The 12,976-nt window shown below is 48.4% G+C and overlaps 1 protein-coding gene across 1 annotated transcript; it reads right to left on the bottom strand.

Annotated features, from left to right (window-relative positions):
• Positions 1 to 985: 985 nt before the first annotated feature.
• On the bottom strand, positions 986 to 2,418 carry LOC124475839 (galanin receptor 2a). Its single transcript, XM_047032681.1, has 2 exons — positions 2,078 to 2,418; positions 986 to 1,844 (listed from the first exon to the last, which is right to left on the bottom strand). The coding sequence occupies exons 1-2, from the start codon at positions 2,416 to 2,418 to the stop codon at positions 986 to 988; spliced, it is 1,200 nt and encodes a 399-aa protein (XP_046888637.1).
• Positions 2,419 to 12,976: the final 10,558 nt, after the last annotated feature.

The following is a 12,976-nucleotide window of genomic DNA, read 5'->3' as shown; positions in this document are numbered from 1 at the left end:
TACAAGGATAAAGGGAGGTTTTACACTTCAACGCAAACAGATGGACACCTCATATTACATAACTAGTTTCACAATTCAATTTTTTTTAAATCTTCTTCTGGCAGCAGAATGCAAGGGTACTACTGTCATTCGGCGTCCGTTTGAGTCACCCAAGTCTCGAAGGCTGTCAAATTAACACTGTCGCAAGCAGCACAGTCCACATGTCACATTAAATGAGCCAGCAACTCTCGCTTTTTTTCCACTGACTGTACAAAATCGTGCTGCACATCACTGCCAACAACATGAAGCAGCAGCTCGGTTAGACTAGCAACATCCATGAGAGTTTACTTCTTTTTGTTTGTCATTTTGTATTTATTTTTTACCTGTACATGACTTGGTAGTTGCAAGTTACATAATGGTTTGTGTTTGAACTTATTTTATAGACCAGTAATGGCTACAGCTGTTTCTTTGCTGTTGACACAGGCCTCCTGTAGAACTTTACAAGACAGTTATCCTCCCACAAAATTACCGTAATTGTTTCAAGATACTTCCAATCGAGAGAAATGAACCATGATGATGTTCCATCATTCTGACATTTTACTCACAGTTTTACTTCATAGAGCAACTTTTGTAGGAATGTTTATTGAACTACAGCATCTGTCTATTTTCTCTACACAGTCCAGGGTTTGAAAGTGTAAGTTCCAGTTATTAGAAGAAAACAAGCCATCCGTGAATCTATTGTGACAAGAATAGTAGAATCAGTGTGCAGCATGTGTGCGGTGAACCACAAGGTAAACCAACGTGGAAATGTTAGAAATTGAGCTCCATGTTTCATTCGCCTTGCCAAGGGTGCATGGATCAAGCTCACTGACCACACACGAGAACGACGACTGTGACAAGTGGATGATCTTGCGACACACTAACACGTTCAGCCGCTTCCTATCACGTCATCATTTAGAAGCCAGGAAATGACACAAATACCAACCATTGGCACCTCGTATGAAATTTACACATTGCCTTTCTTGGAAGTGGTATTTTCAGCTACTAACTGTTTTTCTTGTGGTGCCACCACGGTCTCTCTCTGCCCGCTGGGGATTGAACTCATGTTCCCACTGCCACTGCTCTGAGGATCCTGCCTGCTGCCACGGTCCATCTGCAGGCCCGTCTTCAACCCACGCTTGTCTTCCACAGGCCCGCTCTGAGGCTGGCTCTGATTGGATGTTTCACTGGACCCGCCCTCCACACTGCTGACCGTATGAACCGCCTGAACCACATGCACCTTGTTGACCACGCTCTTCCTGAAGGCGCACCCAAACACCTTCCGGAAGCCTTTGCGGAAGTGTTTGGACACCAGGGCGTAGACGATGGGGTTGAGGCAGGAGTTGGCGTCGGCCACCAGGTGGGAGAGGATGCGGAGGACGTAGGTGACGTGGTTGAGGGGGAAATGTCCGGACCACATGCAGAGGAGGACCAGGTGATGGGGCAGCCAGCAGAGGCAGAAGAGCACTGCCACGATGATGATCATCTTAGTGACCTTACGCTTGGACCGCCTGATCTCCGACATGTCCTTCATGGGGTCCACGGTGGTCCACAGGTAGCGGATGGTGCGGGCGTAGGTCAGGCTGAGCACCACGACGGGGAGAAGGTAGCCAAACACGAAGGTGCAGATGTCCATCGCCCTGCGTGGCCGGGCCTCCCATGCGGGGATGCAGAGCATGCTGCCGTCCAGGTCAATCAGCCGGTAGTAGCTGAGGTAAGGGGAGGAGAAGACCAGGGACATGCCCCACACCAGGCAGATGGATGTGAGGGCGTTCTTAGGTGTCCTCATCTCTCTGGAGCGGAGAGGGTAACGGATGGCTAGGTACCTGTCATACAGAGGAGCAGTAAGAAGTCTTGTGTTGACACAGAAAATCACTTTTTGTACATGATCTTATCTATTATTTTAGCCTAGGTAGATTAGACTGCATTGCGTCAAAAGCTTTCAAATCGACTTCCTTAAACACATAAATATGTTTGCGTTGGTTGTTTGTTTTTTTACGCTAGAGCAATAAACCTCTTTAAATTTAAAAAGTTCTAGAATCTAGTACAAGACACGCACCTGTCAAGTGACACCGCCACCAGCGTAAAGATGCTTGCGTACATGGTCAGGAAAATGATGAAGTGTACCACCTTGCACACAAAAGAACCAAAGACCCACTCGTCCAAGGTGTAGATTGTGGCTTGAAAAGGAACGCAGAAAACTATAAAACACAAGTCTGCCACCCCAAGGTTCAGGATAAATAAGTTAGTTGTTTTCATCTGTCCGTTACGTAGTAGAACTGCAAGGACTAGGCAGTTTCCAACGGTGCCGACCAAAAAAATAAGCGAAAAAGCCAGAGAAATTATAACAGACTCGGGTTTCCAGGTCGTCGAAGAGTGGTTCAGTGAAGAAGTATTCATGTTCGTATTTGGAAAAATTACCTATTTTTTATTATTAAGAAATACTTGAATATTACGCGCCAGCGCTTTCATCTTCAGATGCTGCCACTCTTAAGATTCAGTCAGCACCAAACTTGCAATCTACTCCTTTCTGCAGATTGGAGTTTTGGCGTTCATCACTACCCAGTTTAATATAACTTGTATTTGGATTTGTATAATTTATATCAGAGGCGACGAAACACTCCGATCCCACCTTGTTTGCTAAGACATGATGCTGTACACAGCGCCTATGAAAGAATTGGCTAACGACGAGTTTTGACCCCCTCCATCTCTCTCTCTCTCTCTCTCTCTCATTTTCTCCCTTTCTCCCTTTCTCCCTTGTTTTATTGTTCACCATCAGTGGAGGTTTCAGCATAATTAATACATATATAGAAAACAGATTTCTATAGAAGCAAGTCAGTGACATAATGATTTGATTTTAAAATGCATTGAATGCTTAATATTGAAATGTAAAAACACCAAATGTGTTGGTTTTAAATTCACCTCTTTAAAATTGAAATATAATGTAATTTATTTCAATGTAAAAAAAAAATCGGATCAAAAAATTCAAGGTTCAGAAATTCTGGTTGCTTAAATTCGAACAGTAAAACTTTGATTGAATTCAATATATATTTTTTCAATCTTCGGAATTTCAAATAGAACAAATGTCAGGCATCTTTAAAAAAGATGTTGAGTCGAAACATTTTGAACCAAACATTTTCGAGATGAAAATATCGAGCCGAAAACATTCCAACCACAAAAAATTCGATTGCTAAATCCAGGATACCAAGGTATCGCTTGCCTTTAGACAGGTGTTGTGCCAAGGCACTTGTTGCTGCCAGGATTTGCATCTCCTAGCTGCGGGAGCGTGCGTGCACTCAGACAAGCGGTTTTCCATAGTAACAACGGACTCGTTTATCTAAATACATACGTTTATTTGTCTGTTACATCAAGGCGACATGTGAATTGTTCGACATTGTTTTCCAAAGTTCCATGTTGCCATGCACCTTAGCTACTACATAGGCCGAGTGATAGGCCTATCTATGTGACTAGACATCACATGCAGGTTTATGAACAATATTTTTACTTTAATCTAGGCTACCTCCATCGGTCCATTCTCTACGGGTGGATGCGTCTTTGCTAACCCGTCCCTCCCTGCCCTCTAACGTGATTTCTGTTTTAATTTAATTGAGTTTAATATGGCAGAAGCTGTAATTCATATGGTAGACAGGTGAAAGCGGTTAATTGAAAAGCCATATTAAACTAAATTAAATAAAAACAGGTTAGAAACTAAATTAAATCACTTTAGAGGGTAGGAAGGGACAGGTTAGCAGAGACGGGGCATGCTTGTCATCCTGCAGTGGGACCCTTCTTGGAGAAGTGAGATATGGTTCGATGGGACACAGGCTCGATTGCCATACCTATCTAAAATCGGCTCAAATTATTTCGGCTATAATTTTTGGGGTTCAGATTTTTGGGATTCCAATTTGAATGGGTTAGAAAAAAAAACAAAATTGGTCAATCCCTCGAGGAAATCAGACCAATCACAGCTGTGTCGTCCGCATATTTGATGAGGCCTCTGCTGATTTGGTCTGCGGTTAGTGATCCCACTGACTCGTTTGATAATACTGTAATGATCCTTCCTACTGTAAAGAGGATTGAACTGAGCTGTCAGTAGGTACAACTCAATACAATGGTCAAGTTCCCGCTTAGGATCCAGTCTCACTCTGTGGATTAAAGAACTGATGTTCCCTCTGCTGGTGGGATGTTAGAAGTGCACTGTGCACACAGCAAGTTTTTCTATTTCTATACTAAAAATGCTGGTTTACGTTAAAGCAATTCAGCATTTTTTTCAGCAAAATTTGTTTGTGATATGTGTTGATAGGTAGCTAAGCTGAAGCCAAGGCCCCTGGTCCCAGTAGCTGTAACCCTATCCCTGTCCCCCTCAGCTATTTACAGTAAGTAGCAGCCAAACTGGCCGGAGATCAGTCTAGTATCCGGTCTAGCCTAGTTGAGCTCCAGGGCTCAGCACCATGTGGGCCCCACTGCCCTGAACCACTTCCCCCAGAGAGAGACCTCCTAGCCGGGCAGACATTCCTCCGTCTGAGCCCCTCCATCCGCACTGTCTGACTCACGTTTTTCCACCACCATAAATACACACACAAGGGCATATTAGTTCAAGTTCAAGTCTTTTATTTGTCAGGTGCACAGAGCAACACAAGGTTAGACTGGGCACTGAAATTCTTAAGACAAGACAACGCAAGCACTTGGCATAACATAACATATAAGTACACAGAACAAATTTACATCTATGCTGAGCTTAGATAAGTGAACTTCCTAAATATACAGATAGCAATAAATAAACGACTATACTAACCCTAACACTAAAACTTCCTAAATTACAGATAACAATAAATAGTACGCTATACTAACCCTAATACACAAAAAAAAAAAAAAAACCTGTTACAACCCTATAAACTAATCTAACCTAAATGGAGTACAGTGCAGTAGTGCAAATTTACAGATCAGTGACTTTGTCAATGACCAAACAGGAGCCTGGTGGCGAGGTACAGTAGTGCAATGTTACTGAAAGAGCAACCAGTAGCTGAAAGTGACAGTGTATAAGTGACTAGTGTGCAGTAAAAATGTCCATATCAGTGTCCATTGAGAAGCCTGATGACCCTTGGGTAGAAACTGTTGTCCAGTCTGCGTGTGCGCGACCGGATGCTGCGGTAACGCCTGCCAGAAGGCAACGGGGTAAAGAGACTGAAGGATGGGTGGGAACAGTCTCTTAGAATTATTAACCTAGACACACACACTTACACTGAGGCACACACAGATGTACGGGAAAATGTGACATTTTCACAAGACTAAATTTAAAGTCTGATCTTTTTATAATCTGGGTAACCAGGAAGAAGTAGATGAACATGAACATGGGCTCTCTCCAGGATCTTGTTTGTTTTCCATGGGACGTCACCAAGAGCTGGTGTTACACAGGGAGCCTGCAGGGGGCGGCAAGCTCATGGTGAATGGTACACCACCATGAGCTTGACCTGTATGCCTCTGCCGTTACACATCACTCCATGGCCTTCGCTGCTCTTGGTCTTGGGTCCTGGCCTTGGTCATAGTCCTAGTTTTAGTCATCTTATGTCCTGGTTCTGGTTCTGGTTCTGGTCCTGGTTTAGTCTGGTCCTGGTCTAGTCTAGTCTAGTCTGGTCCTGGTCTAGTCTAGTCTAGTCTAGTCTAGTCCAGTCTGGTCTGGTCCTGGTCCTGGTCCTGGTCCTGGTCCTGGTCCTGGTCCTGGTCCTGGTCCTGGTCCTGGTCCTGGTCCTGGTCTGTCTTAGAAGTAGCCATAGGAGTCAGGGTTTCCACAGAACCATCTGTTTACATTTCTAGAAAGGTTAATAAAGTAAAATGATGGGAAGGCTATAAATACCTGTGTAATGGAAAGTCATGGCGTTGAATATGTTCTGTGTGTCAATATTGCCACTGGTGATAACCCTATGTGGGCTCCATGCATGCAGAGCACCAGCATGTCGTGAGATGTGTGCAGACCACACAACAAATAACGCTTCTTCATTAGAAGGCACATGTTGTTCCTCCAGTTGTTTAAAGATGAACGTTTAAGTACAGTCCTCTTTCATGATACCTTTATGTCCTCGTGCACTTCCTCCTCCCAGCCACCCCCTGCAAGTGTGCAGCGCCTGGGGGGGTGGAAGGAGGGGGGGGGACCACACCAGCCGTACTGCTGGAACAGAGCCCATCTGAACCCCCCCCCCCCTGCCCAGGGAGGAAATGACATCATGGCCCAGACAGGCTGTGTGGTAAGGGTTCAAAGCCTCCTTGGTGTGAAGGGTAGCAGTCTGGACAGACCCACGGCGGTCACACATGGGAATATTTGAACTAGAATCATTAGGATTCATTAAAGCCTGTGTTGACCGGGCAGGCAGATTCAGAGATGGTGTGCTGGTGATGAAGGAGCAAGATGCATTGCATGGTGATTGTCCATTTAACACTATGAGCCATGGGGACCTGGCCATAACTCACTCCAATGGTCCCGATAAAGTACTGTCCAGATTATTTTTGACATCTTTTAGACATCTTTTTAACGATATAATATTTCAACGTATGGCTTAGAGCACGCAATTACCGACTGACATCATTTGCTTCTAATCTCTGATTTGGAAGACGTGGTCGAAGCGTGGTCAAAGTCGCTTGGTAGTCTTGTTGATTAAATAACATTCGCGGTGGACCGGCAAACCAGGAAGCTGTGTTTCATCACCAGCGCGTGTGTGGGCCGACCAGACTGAAAGCATGAATGGCGATGGGACTTGGGGCCTCTTCATCCTCTCAGCCGCAACCCACACACCCTGACTCCTTCAGTCACTAGGACTCAACCCACACACCCTGACTCCTTCAGTCACTAGGACTCAACCCACACACCCTGACTCCTTCAGTCACTAGGACTCAACCCACAAGAATCAACATTTGCGGAGAAGCTAAGCGAGAGCAAAAAAAAAAGAACAATGACCTCTAAAACATGACCTCATGCATGGAGTGACCAAGGAGATAAACCCCTTGGTAACGGCTCGCGTTTGGAACGCGCGGCGCTGCATCCTCCCATGCTCCCTGCTGCCCCTCCGTCCTGATAGGCACACACTTAATAAATAGCGTGCGCTTTTAATATGCGCGTGTGTCCAGTGGATAACGTCAGCGCTTTGGGAGAAGGGCTCAAGGAGTGTTTCATTATAAACCTGTACCATTAAAAACTGGCTGGCTGGGTCTGGCTGTTGGCTCCCCTCGTCCTTCTCAAGCTTTTTACGAGAGTGGTCATAATCGTGAATCGATGGGGAAGCAGAGGTGGAGGCACTCAGCTGGGTGAGCGGTGCCACAATAAGAGGTAGCGTGGGTTATCGTAGTTGTCGTTAGCGCCACGCTCACCGTGGACCCGCCGCGCCCAGGACCGACTGTTACAACGGTTCAAAGGTCACAGGGTCAAGAGGTCAGAGGTGCAGGTGCTTCAGAGGGCTGGGAGGGAAAGGAGCAGGGGTGGGAGGCGGAGGGGGTAGGGCGAGGGGGAGGCAGGAGGCGGAGGGGGTAGCGCGAGGGGGAGGCAGGAGGCGGAGGGGGTGGAGTACAACCACAATCACGCAAGCTGTGTGTGGTTTCCTTCTCCTTGCCAATACCTCTCACTCTCCGTGTCCCAGACTTTCTCCCAGGGCTATCCAATCCTGCCGCCAGCCACGCTAGCCCCCGCTGGCCCCAGCTCCCCCCTCTCTCTCCTCCACCCCAGCTCCCCCATCTCTCCCCCACCCCAGTTCCCCCCTCTCTCTCCCCCACCCCAACTCCCCCCTCTCTCTCCCCCACCCCAGCTCCCCCCTCTCTCTCCTCCACCCCAGCTCCCCCCTCTCTCTCCCCCCCCTCTCTCTCCCCCCCCTCTCTCTCCCCCACCCCAGCTCCCCCCTCTCTCTCCCCCACCCCAGCTCCCCCCTCTCTCTCCTCCACCCCAGCTCCCCCCTCTCTCTCCCCCACCCCAGCTCCCCCCTCTCTCTCTCCCCCCCCTCTCTCTCTCCTCCACCCCAGCTCCCCCCTCTCTCTCCCCCACCCCAGCTCCCCCCTCTCTCTCCCCCCCTCTCTCTCCCCCACCCCAGCTCCCCCCTCTCTCTCCCCCCCTCTCTCTCTCCCCCACCCAGCTCCCCTTTCTCTCTCCCCCACCCCAGCTCCCCCCTCTCTCTCCCCCCTCTCTCTCTCCCCCACCCCAGCTCCCCCCTCTCTCTCCTCCACCCCAGCTCCCCCCTCTCTCTCCCCCCCTCTCTCTCTTCCCCACCCCAGCTCCCCCCTCTCTCTCTCCCCCCCCTCTCTCTCTCCCCCACCCCAGCTCCCCCCTCTCTCTCCTCCACCCCAGCTCCCCCCTCTCTCTCCCCCACCCCAGCTCCCCCCTCTCTCTCCCCCACCCCAGCTCCCCCCTCTCTCTCCCCCCCCCTCTCTCTCCTCCACCCCATTCTTCTCCTCCCCCACTCCCACTCTCATGCCGCACACAAATGGTTTTAATAAGAATCCTGCATGACTGGGCCATGGCTGCAGATGAAATCCCGAAGAGTGATAGTTTACTTAGCCTAAATAGCCCCGATTAGACAAATTGAAACATTGTTGTTATGCGGTGGAAACTCAAAGACCTATTGGCCGAGTCTGTTCACCCCACACCGGAAAGGGCTGTGCTGAAGACTTTCGTCATGCAAAAGCCACAAGAGTCTGGAACGGGTGGAAATAAACAACAACATCATCAACAGAAAACTAAACACTGAAACTTTATATGAAAATCTGCAAAATAGGATACGCAAAAGAGACAGGCACACGCGACCAGTGCTCCCGTAACAACTGAAAAACATCTCGACCACAAACGTTCTGTCTTGCCTCGGAATTTCTCATGATGTCACATTTTCCTCTCCCACTGAAGCCCACTCCAGGTTCTCACCTGGCACCGTATCAAGGGGCTCGTTGCACCACTCTGCAGTTGAGTCAAGGGTTGCTTGATAACGACAACATGCCATCATAATTGAAGTGTCCACAAGATATGGGGGCTCAGGTAGAGCACTTGACCCCAGACCAAGAGGTTGCAGGTTCAAATCCCAACCCTGTACTGTATGTGACTGAAGCGTCTGGGGTAAGGACCGCCCCTGATAAATGGGTTAGGGTTTATATATATATTTTAATCCACAATGTGCAAAATTAAAACAAAACATATCTAACTATCTTGGAAATGTTTTGTCAGACTCACTGTTCAAAGTTAGTTGCTGTGCCGTTTCCACTTCTACCCCGGGTATCTTTGCACAGGTAAAGTAGCAAACAAGTCTATACCCAAAGTCTGTGAAGGGGATTCACTGTCTGAACAGAGCTGTGTGAGAACCCACACAGTCACACGCTATGGAACTAAACACCAAAACGATTCTTCCAGACTACAAATAAAGTAGTGGCAGAGACTCATAGACTCTAGCAGCGCTGTCCATCACACACACACACATACACAGATACACACAGATACACACAGATACACACACAGACACACACACATACACCTACACAGACACACAGATACACACACACACAGATACACACACACACACAAACACCAGTACAGCAGGCCCTGGGATACTATCATGTTAGCCAGGCTAAATAGATATGTTTTACGTGCTCATAAACATGTCTCATCTGCCCCAATGTTAACCACTACATGCTAGCAAGAGTCAGAAGTACTGTATCAGGGTGTCACAGTGGATTTGTCCCAAGGTTGCCATGACGAGACCCTGTCTCTCACAGACTCTACAGCTGCACTAGGCTCCAACAACAAGCCATTTTCCCTCCAATCAAGGTGATTGGACCTTCATTTCCAGCAGTCTGTCCTTTGAACACGGGATGCCATGTCCTGGGGGTGGTCGGGGTGGTGCAGGGCTGTGTTTGGCACATTTTCTAAATCTGAAGGTTGCACGATGCTCACTCGCCGGTGGTTTGGTTGCCAACCGCCCCCAGAACGATAACATAGTATCTCCACCGTTTGTGTTCGTCAGCAGCCACGATGAGAGAGCACACCTGCACACATGTCGTCAAGACCAGGATAGGCTCAGTCGCACCAAATGCCTTTTTAATTCATTAACTACCCTCCTCCAGTCTCTTCACTTCCTGAGTCCACATCACACACACACACACCTACACCAAACACAGACACACACACTGTTCACATATGCAAAGCCCTAAGGGGGTACAGAACAGGCACTGTAATTGCACCTAAATCAAGGCACTGCATTTGGTCCGTGCCCCAAAGCCCCAACAGGTCTGTTGACATGGGCCAAGACTGGAGAAAGATCTGACGTGTGTGGCCGTGTGGGAAGACACTGGCGGCGTTCTAAATAAAGACACGAAGGACCCTCCAGGATATCCTTGGTGGAGGGTCTAATGCTGTGCCAACCATGACTAAGTCCTCCGTACCTTTGGCATCACAATAAGGAACCGCAGAGAACATGGTATGTAAAGTGTAGCTCTGTTCTCTGAGTGTTTGGGAGTGTTCAGCGAAGCTACAAAGGAGCCAATCAGACCAGACCAATTAATCTGTATGGGCGATACGGCCTGCATGGCCAGCATAGCGTCCTCCTCACGAGACGCTCCACAACTCCAGGACCTGTGACGGCATCCGCAAACAGCTCCTCCGGGCGCTGACGTCAAAGGTGCCCACGCCCTTCTGGCTCCGCCCCTCTCTCCACCCCTATGCTCCTGCCAGTCCTTCTGGCTCCGCCCCTCTCTCCACCCCTCCGCTCCTGCCTCCGTCTCTCTTCGTCTCTCTTCATCTCCTGACAGCCGCTGACATGTGGACTTGCGCAGGACAGGTCGGGTGTGTTGTACACGTCGTGTGTTCTCTTCTGAGGAGCTGACTTCTCAGGTTACCTCTAGAGGATTGGTTACTTCATTCTCTGATCCTGCCCTACCACCCTTACTAGTCACTGCTGGGAGAGAGAAACAGATATAGAGAAAGAGAGAGGGAAGAATAGAAAGAGAGAGACACAGAGAGATGATAGAAAGATAGAGAGGAAGATATGTTATGCGACCTGATCTTACCTTTCAGCTATGTGTAAGGATGGCTGTTTTAAGCTTTGCTTGTTAAACATTATTACACTGTTCCACCTTTTACTTACTTAGCAGGACAGCTATGTAAAACTAAATAGGTGAAAACTTTGATTGATGCACCGAACAAGGCTAAAACACACCGTAGGTTCACTGATGTCAGGATCACACAACTGTGATTTACATGCCCTTAAAATTGATTTGTGGCCCTACAAATCAGTCATTAAAATGACTGCTATCGACCTGTGTTAACCCTTACATACCCCCTGTGTAGGTCTCCCCTCCGTAATATTCCTGGACCGGCTGTGAAAGGGGAGAGGAAACCAGGTATTTACAGAAGCAGGAGGAATGCTAGCTCATAATTGTGCTTAGTCTATCGTTCCCCTGCATAATCTGTTCCCCGTCTCCTTCCTATGTTTCTTTCACACGGCGTCCGCGGCGAGGGAACTGCAGTTGCTGGAGGTGATTGAAATCAAATGGAGACGGGCAACCGTGAAGGGAAAAGGCACAACTGGTCATGCTGAGATGTGTTGGTCTCTTCATGATTGTTTGTCATGACTGTGCACTAAAAAAAACATTGTTTCCAGTGACACGGTACATAGCAGAGCTCGGAGAAGGAAAAACAGTAGTTACCAGTGGCCAAATGGCAGCTTCCTGGTTGACAGGTGCTTCCTGAAGGTTACATGGTTCTTAGCTCTGCAAGAGAGGCTCCTGCGTCGTATCAAAGGGCAAATCCATGTGGATTCATTCAGGGAATGATTCTTATAAGAATATTAGAATTTCCACATCTTTTCATTTCCAAAAATGAAGGAAGCTTCTGCCCGGTCTCTCTCTGTAATGAGGCCTCTGCCCGGTCTCTCTCTGTAATGAGGCCTCTGCCCAGTCTCTCTCTGTAATGAGGCCTCTGCCCAGTCTCTCTCTGTAATGAGGTCTCTGCCCGGTCTCTCTCTGTAATGAGGCCTCTGCCCGGTCTCTCTCTGTAATGAGGCCTCTGCCCAGTCTCTCTCTGTAATGAGGCCTCTGCCCAGTCTCTCTCTGTAATGAGGCCTCTGCCCAGTCTCTCTCTGTAATGAGGTCTCTGCCCGGTCTCTCTCTGTAATGAGGCCTCTGCCCGGTCTCTCTCTGTAATGAGGCCTCTGCCCAGTCTCTCTCTGTAATGAGGCCTCTGCCCGGTCTCTCTCTGTAATGAGGCCTCTGCCCAGTCTCTCTCTGTAATGAGGCCTCTGCCCAATCTCTCTCTGTGTGGCGGCCTGTGCCCAGTCTCTTTCTCTGGACAACTGTGTTCAGCCACAGATCTCCAGATAACTTGATCCAGAGGGACTGGGGGGGGGGGGGGGGGGTAGGACGCTAGGGTTCACATCCGAACCAACTTCCCTTGGAGACGAACACATCTTGCCCCAGCTGCCCCCCCCCCCTCCCCCACGTGCATCTTAAGGAAAATGCAAGTACTACGATGACAGAACATTCCTAATGAAACGCATACTGTTTCCTATGCGCTCTAAATCAGTTGCAGCCCAAACGCGTGTGTTTATGTGCGTTAGCGATGTTCTGTTGTCGCTGAAGCTCTGTCCCCATGGCTGCCTTCCCTTTGCAAGGTGACTAAGGAACTTCCTGGTTAATCAAACTCCATAGATAAACTGTCATGTACCTTCAATGAGTGCAAAGTGGAGTCAGACATTTGTTAGTCCAGTGATTAAGTACTGATTTAAGTACATTAAACTGTTCAGGGCTTCAAAATCAGTTGAATTAGCTAGGGTAATACATCAGAGGGATGAACAGCATGGAAAATGAAGTCATGCGTTCCAGAAATCAATCGCACCGCGCACGAGCATGTGCTGTCAACGTTATGTCACTTTGCATGCAACAGAGGGCTCACGTACACATCTGGGCCTCCAAAAGACGCTCCGCACAAACGCCGGAGCCGTTC

This window comes from Hypomesus transpacificus, chromosome 13, assembly GCF_021917145.1.
Source record: "Hypomesus transpacificus isolate Combined female chromosome 13, fHypTra1, whole genome shotgun sequence".
Classification (NCBI taxonomy): domain Eukaryota; kingdom Metazoa; phylum Chordata; class Actinopteri; order Osmeriformes; family Osmeridae; genus Hypomesus; species Hypomesus transpacificus.
The sequence above is the reverse complement of the archived record's forward strand: the minus strand, read 5'-3'. Positions and strand labels throughout refer to the sequence as shown.

Excerpts from the sequence above, each read along its gene's own strand:
- LOC124475839 (XM_047032681.1), bottom strand. The coding sequence starts at position 2,418 with ATGAATACTTCTTCACTGAACCACTCTTCGACGACCTGGAAACCCGAG. Across the intron at positions 1,845-2,077 it reads GTGGCGGTGTCACTTGACAG|GTACCTAGCCATCCGTTACC; the intron begins GTGCGTGTCTTG and ends TCTGTATGACAG.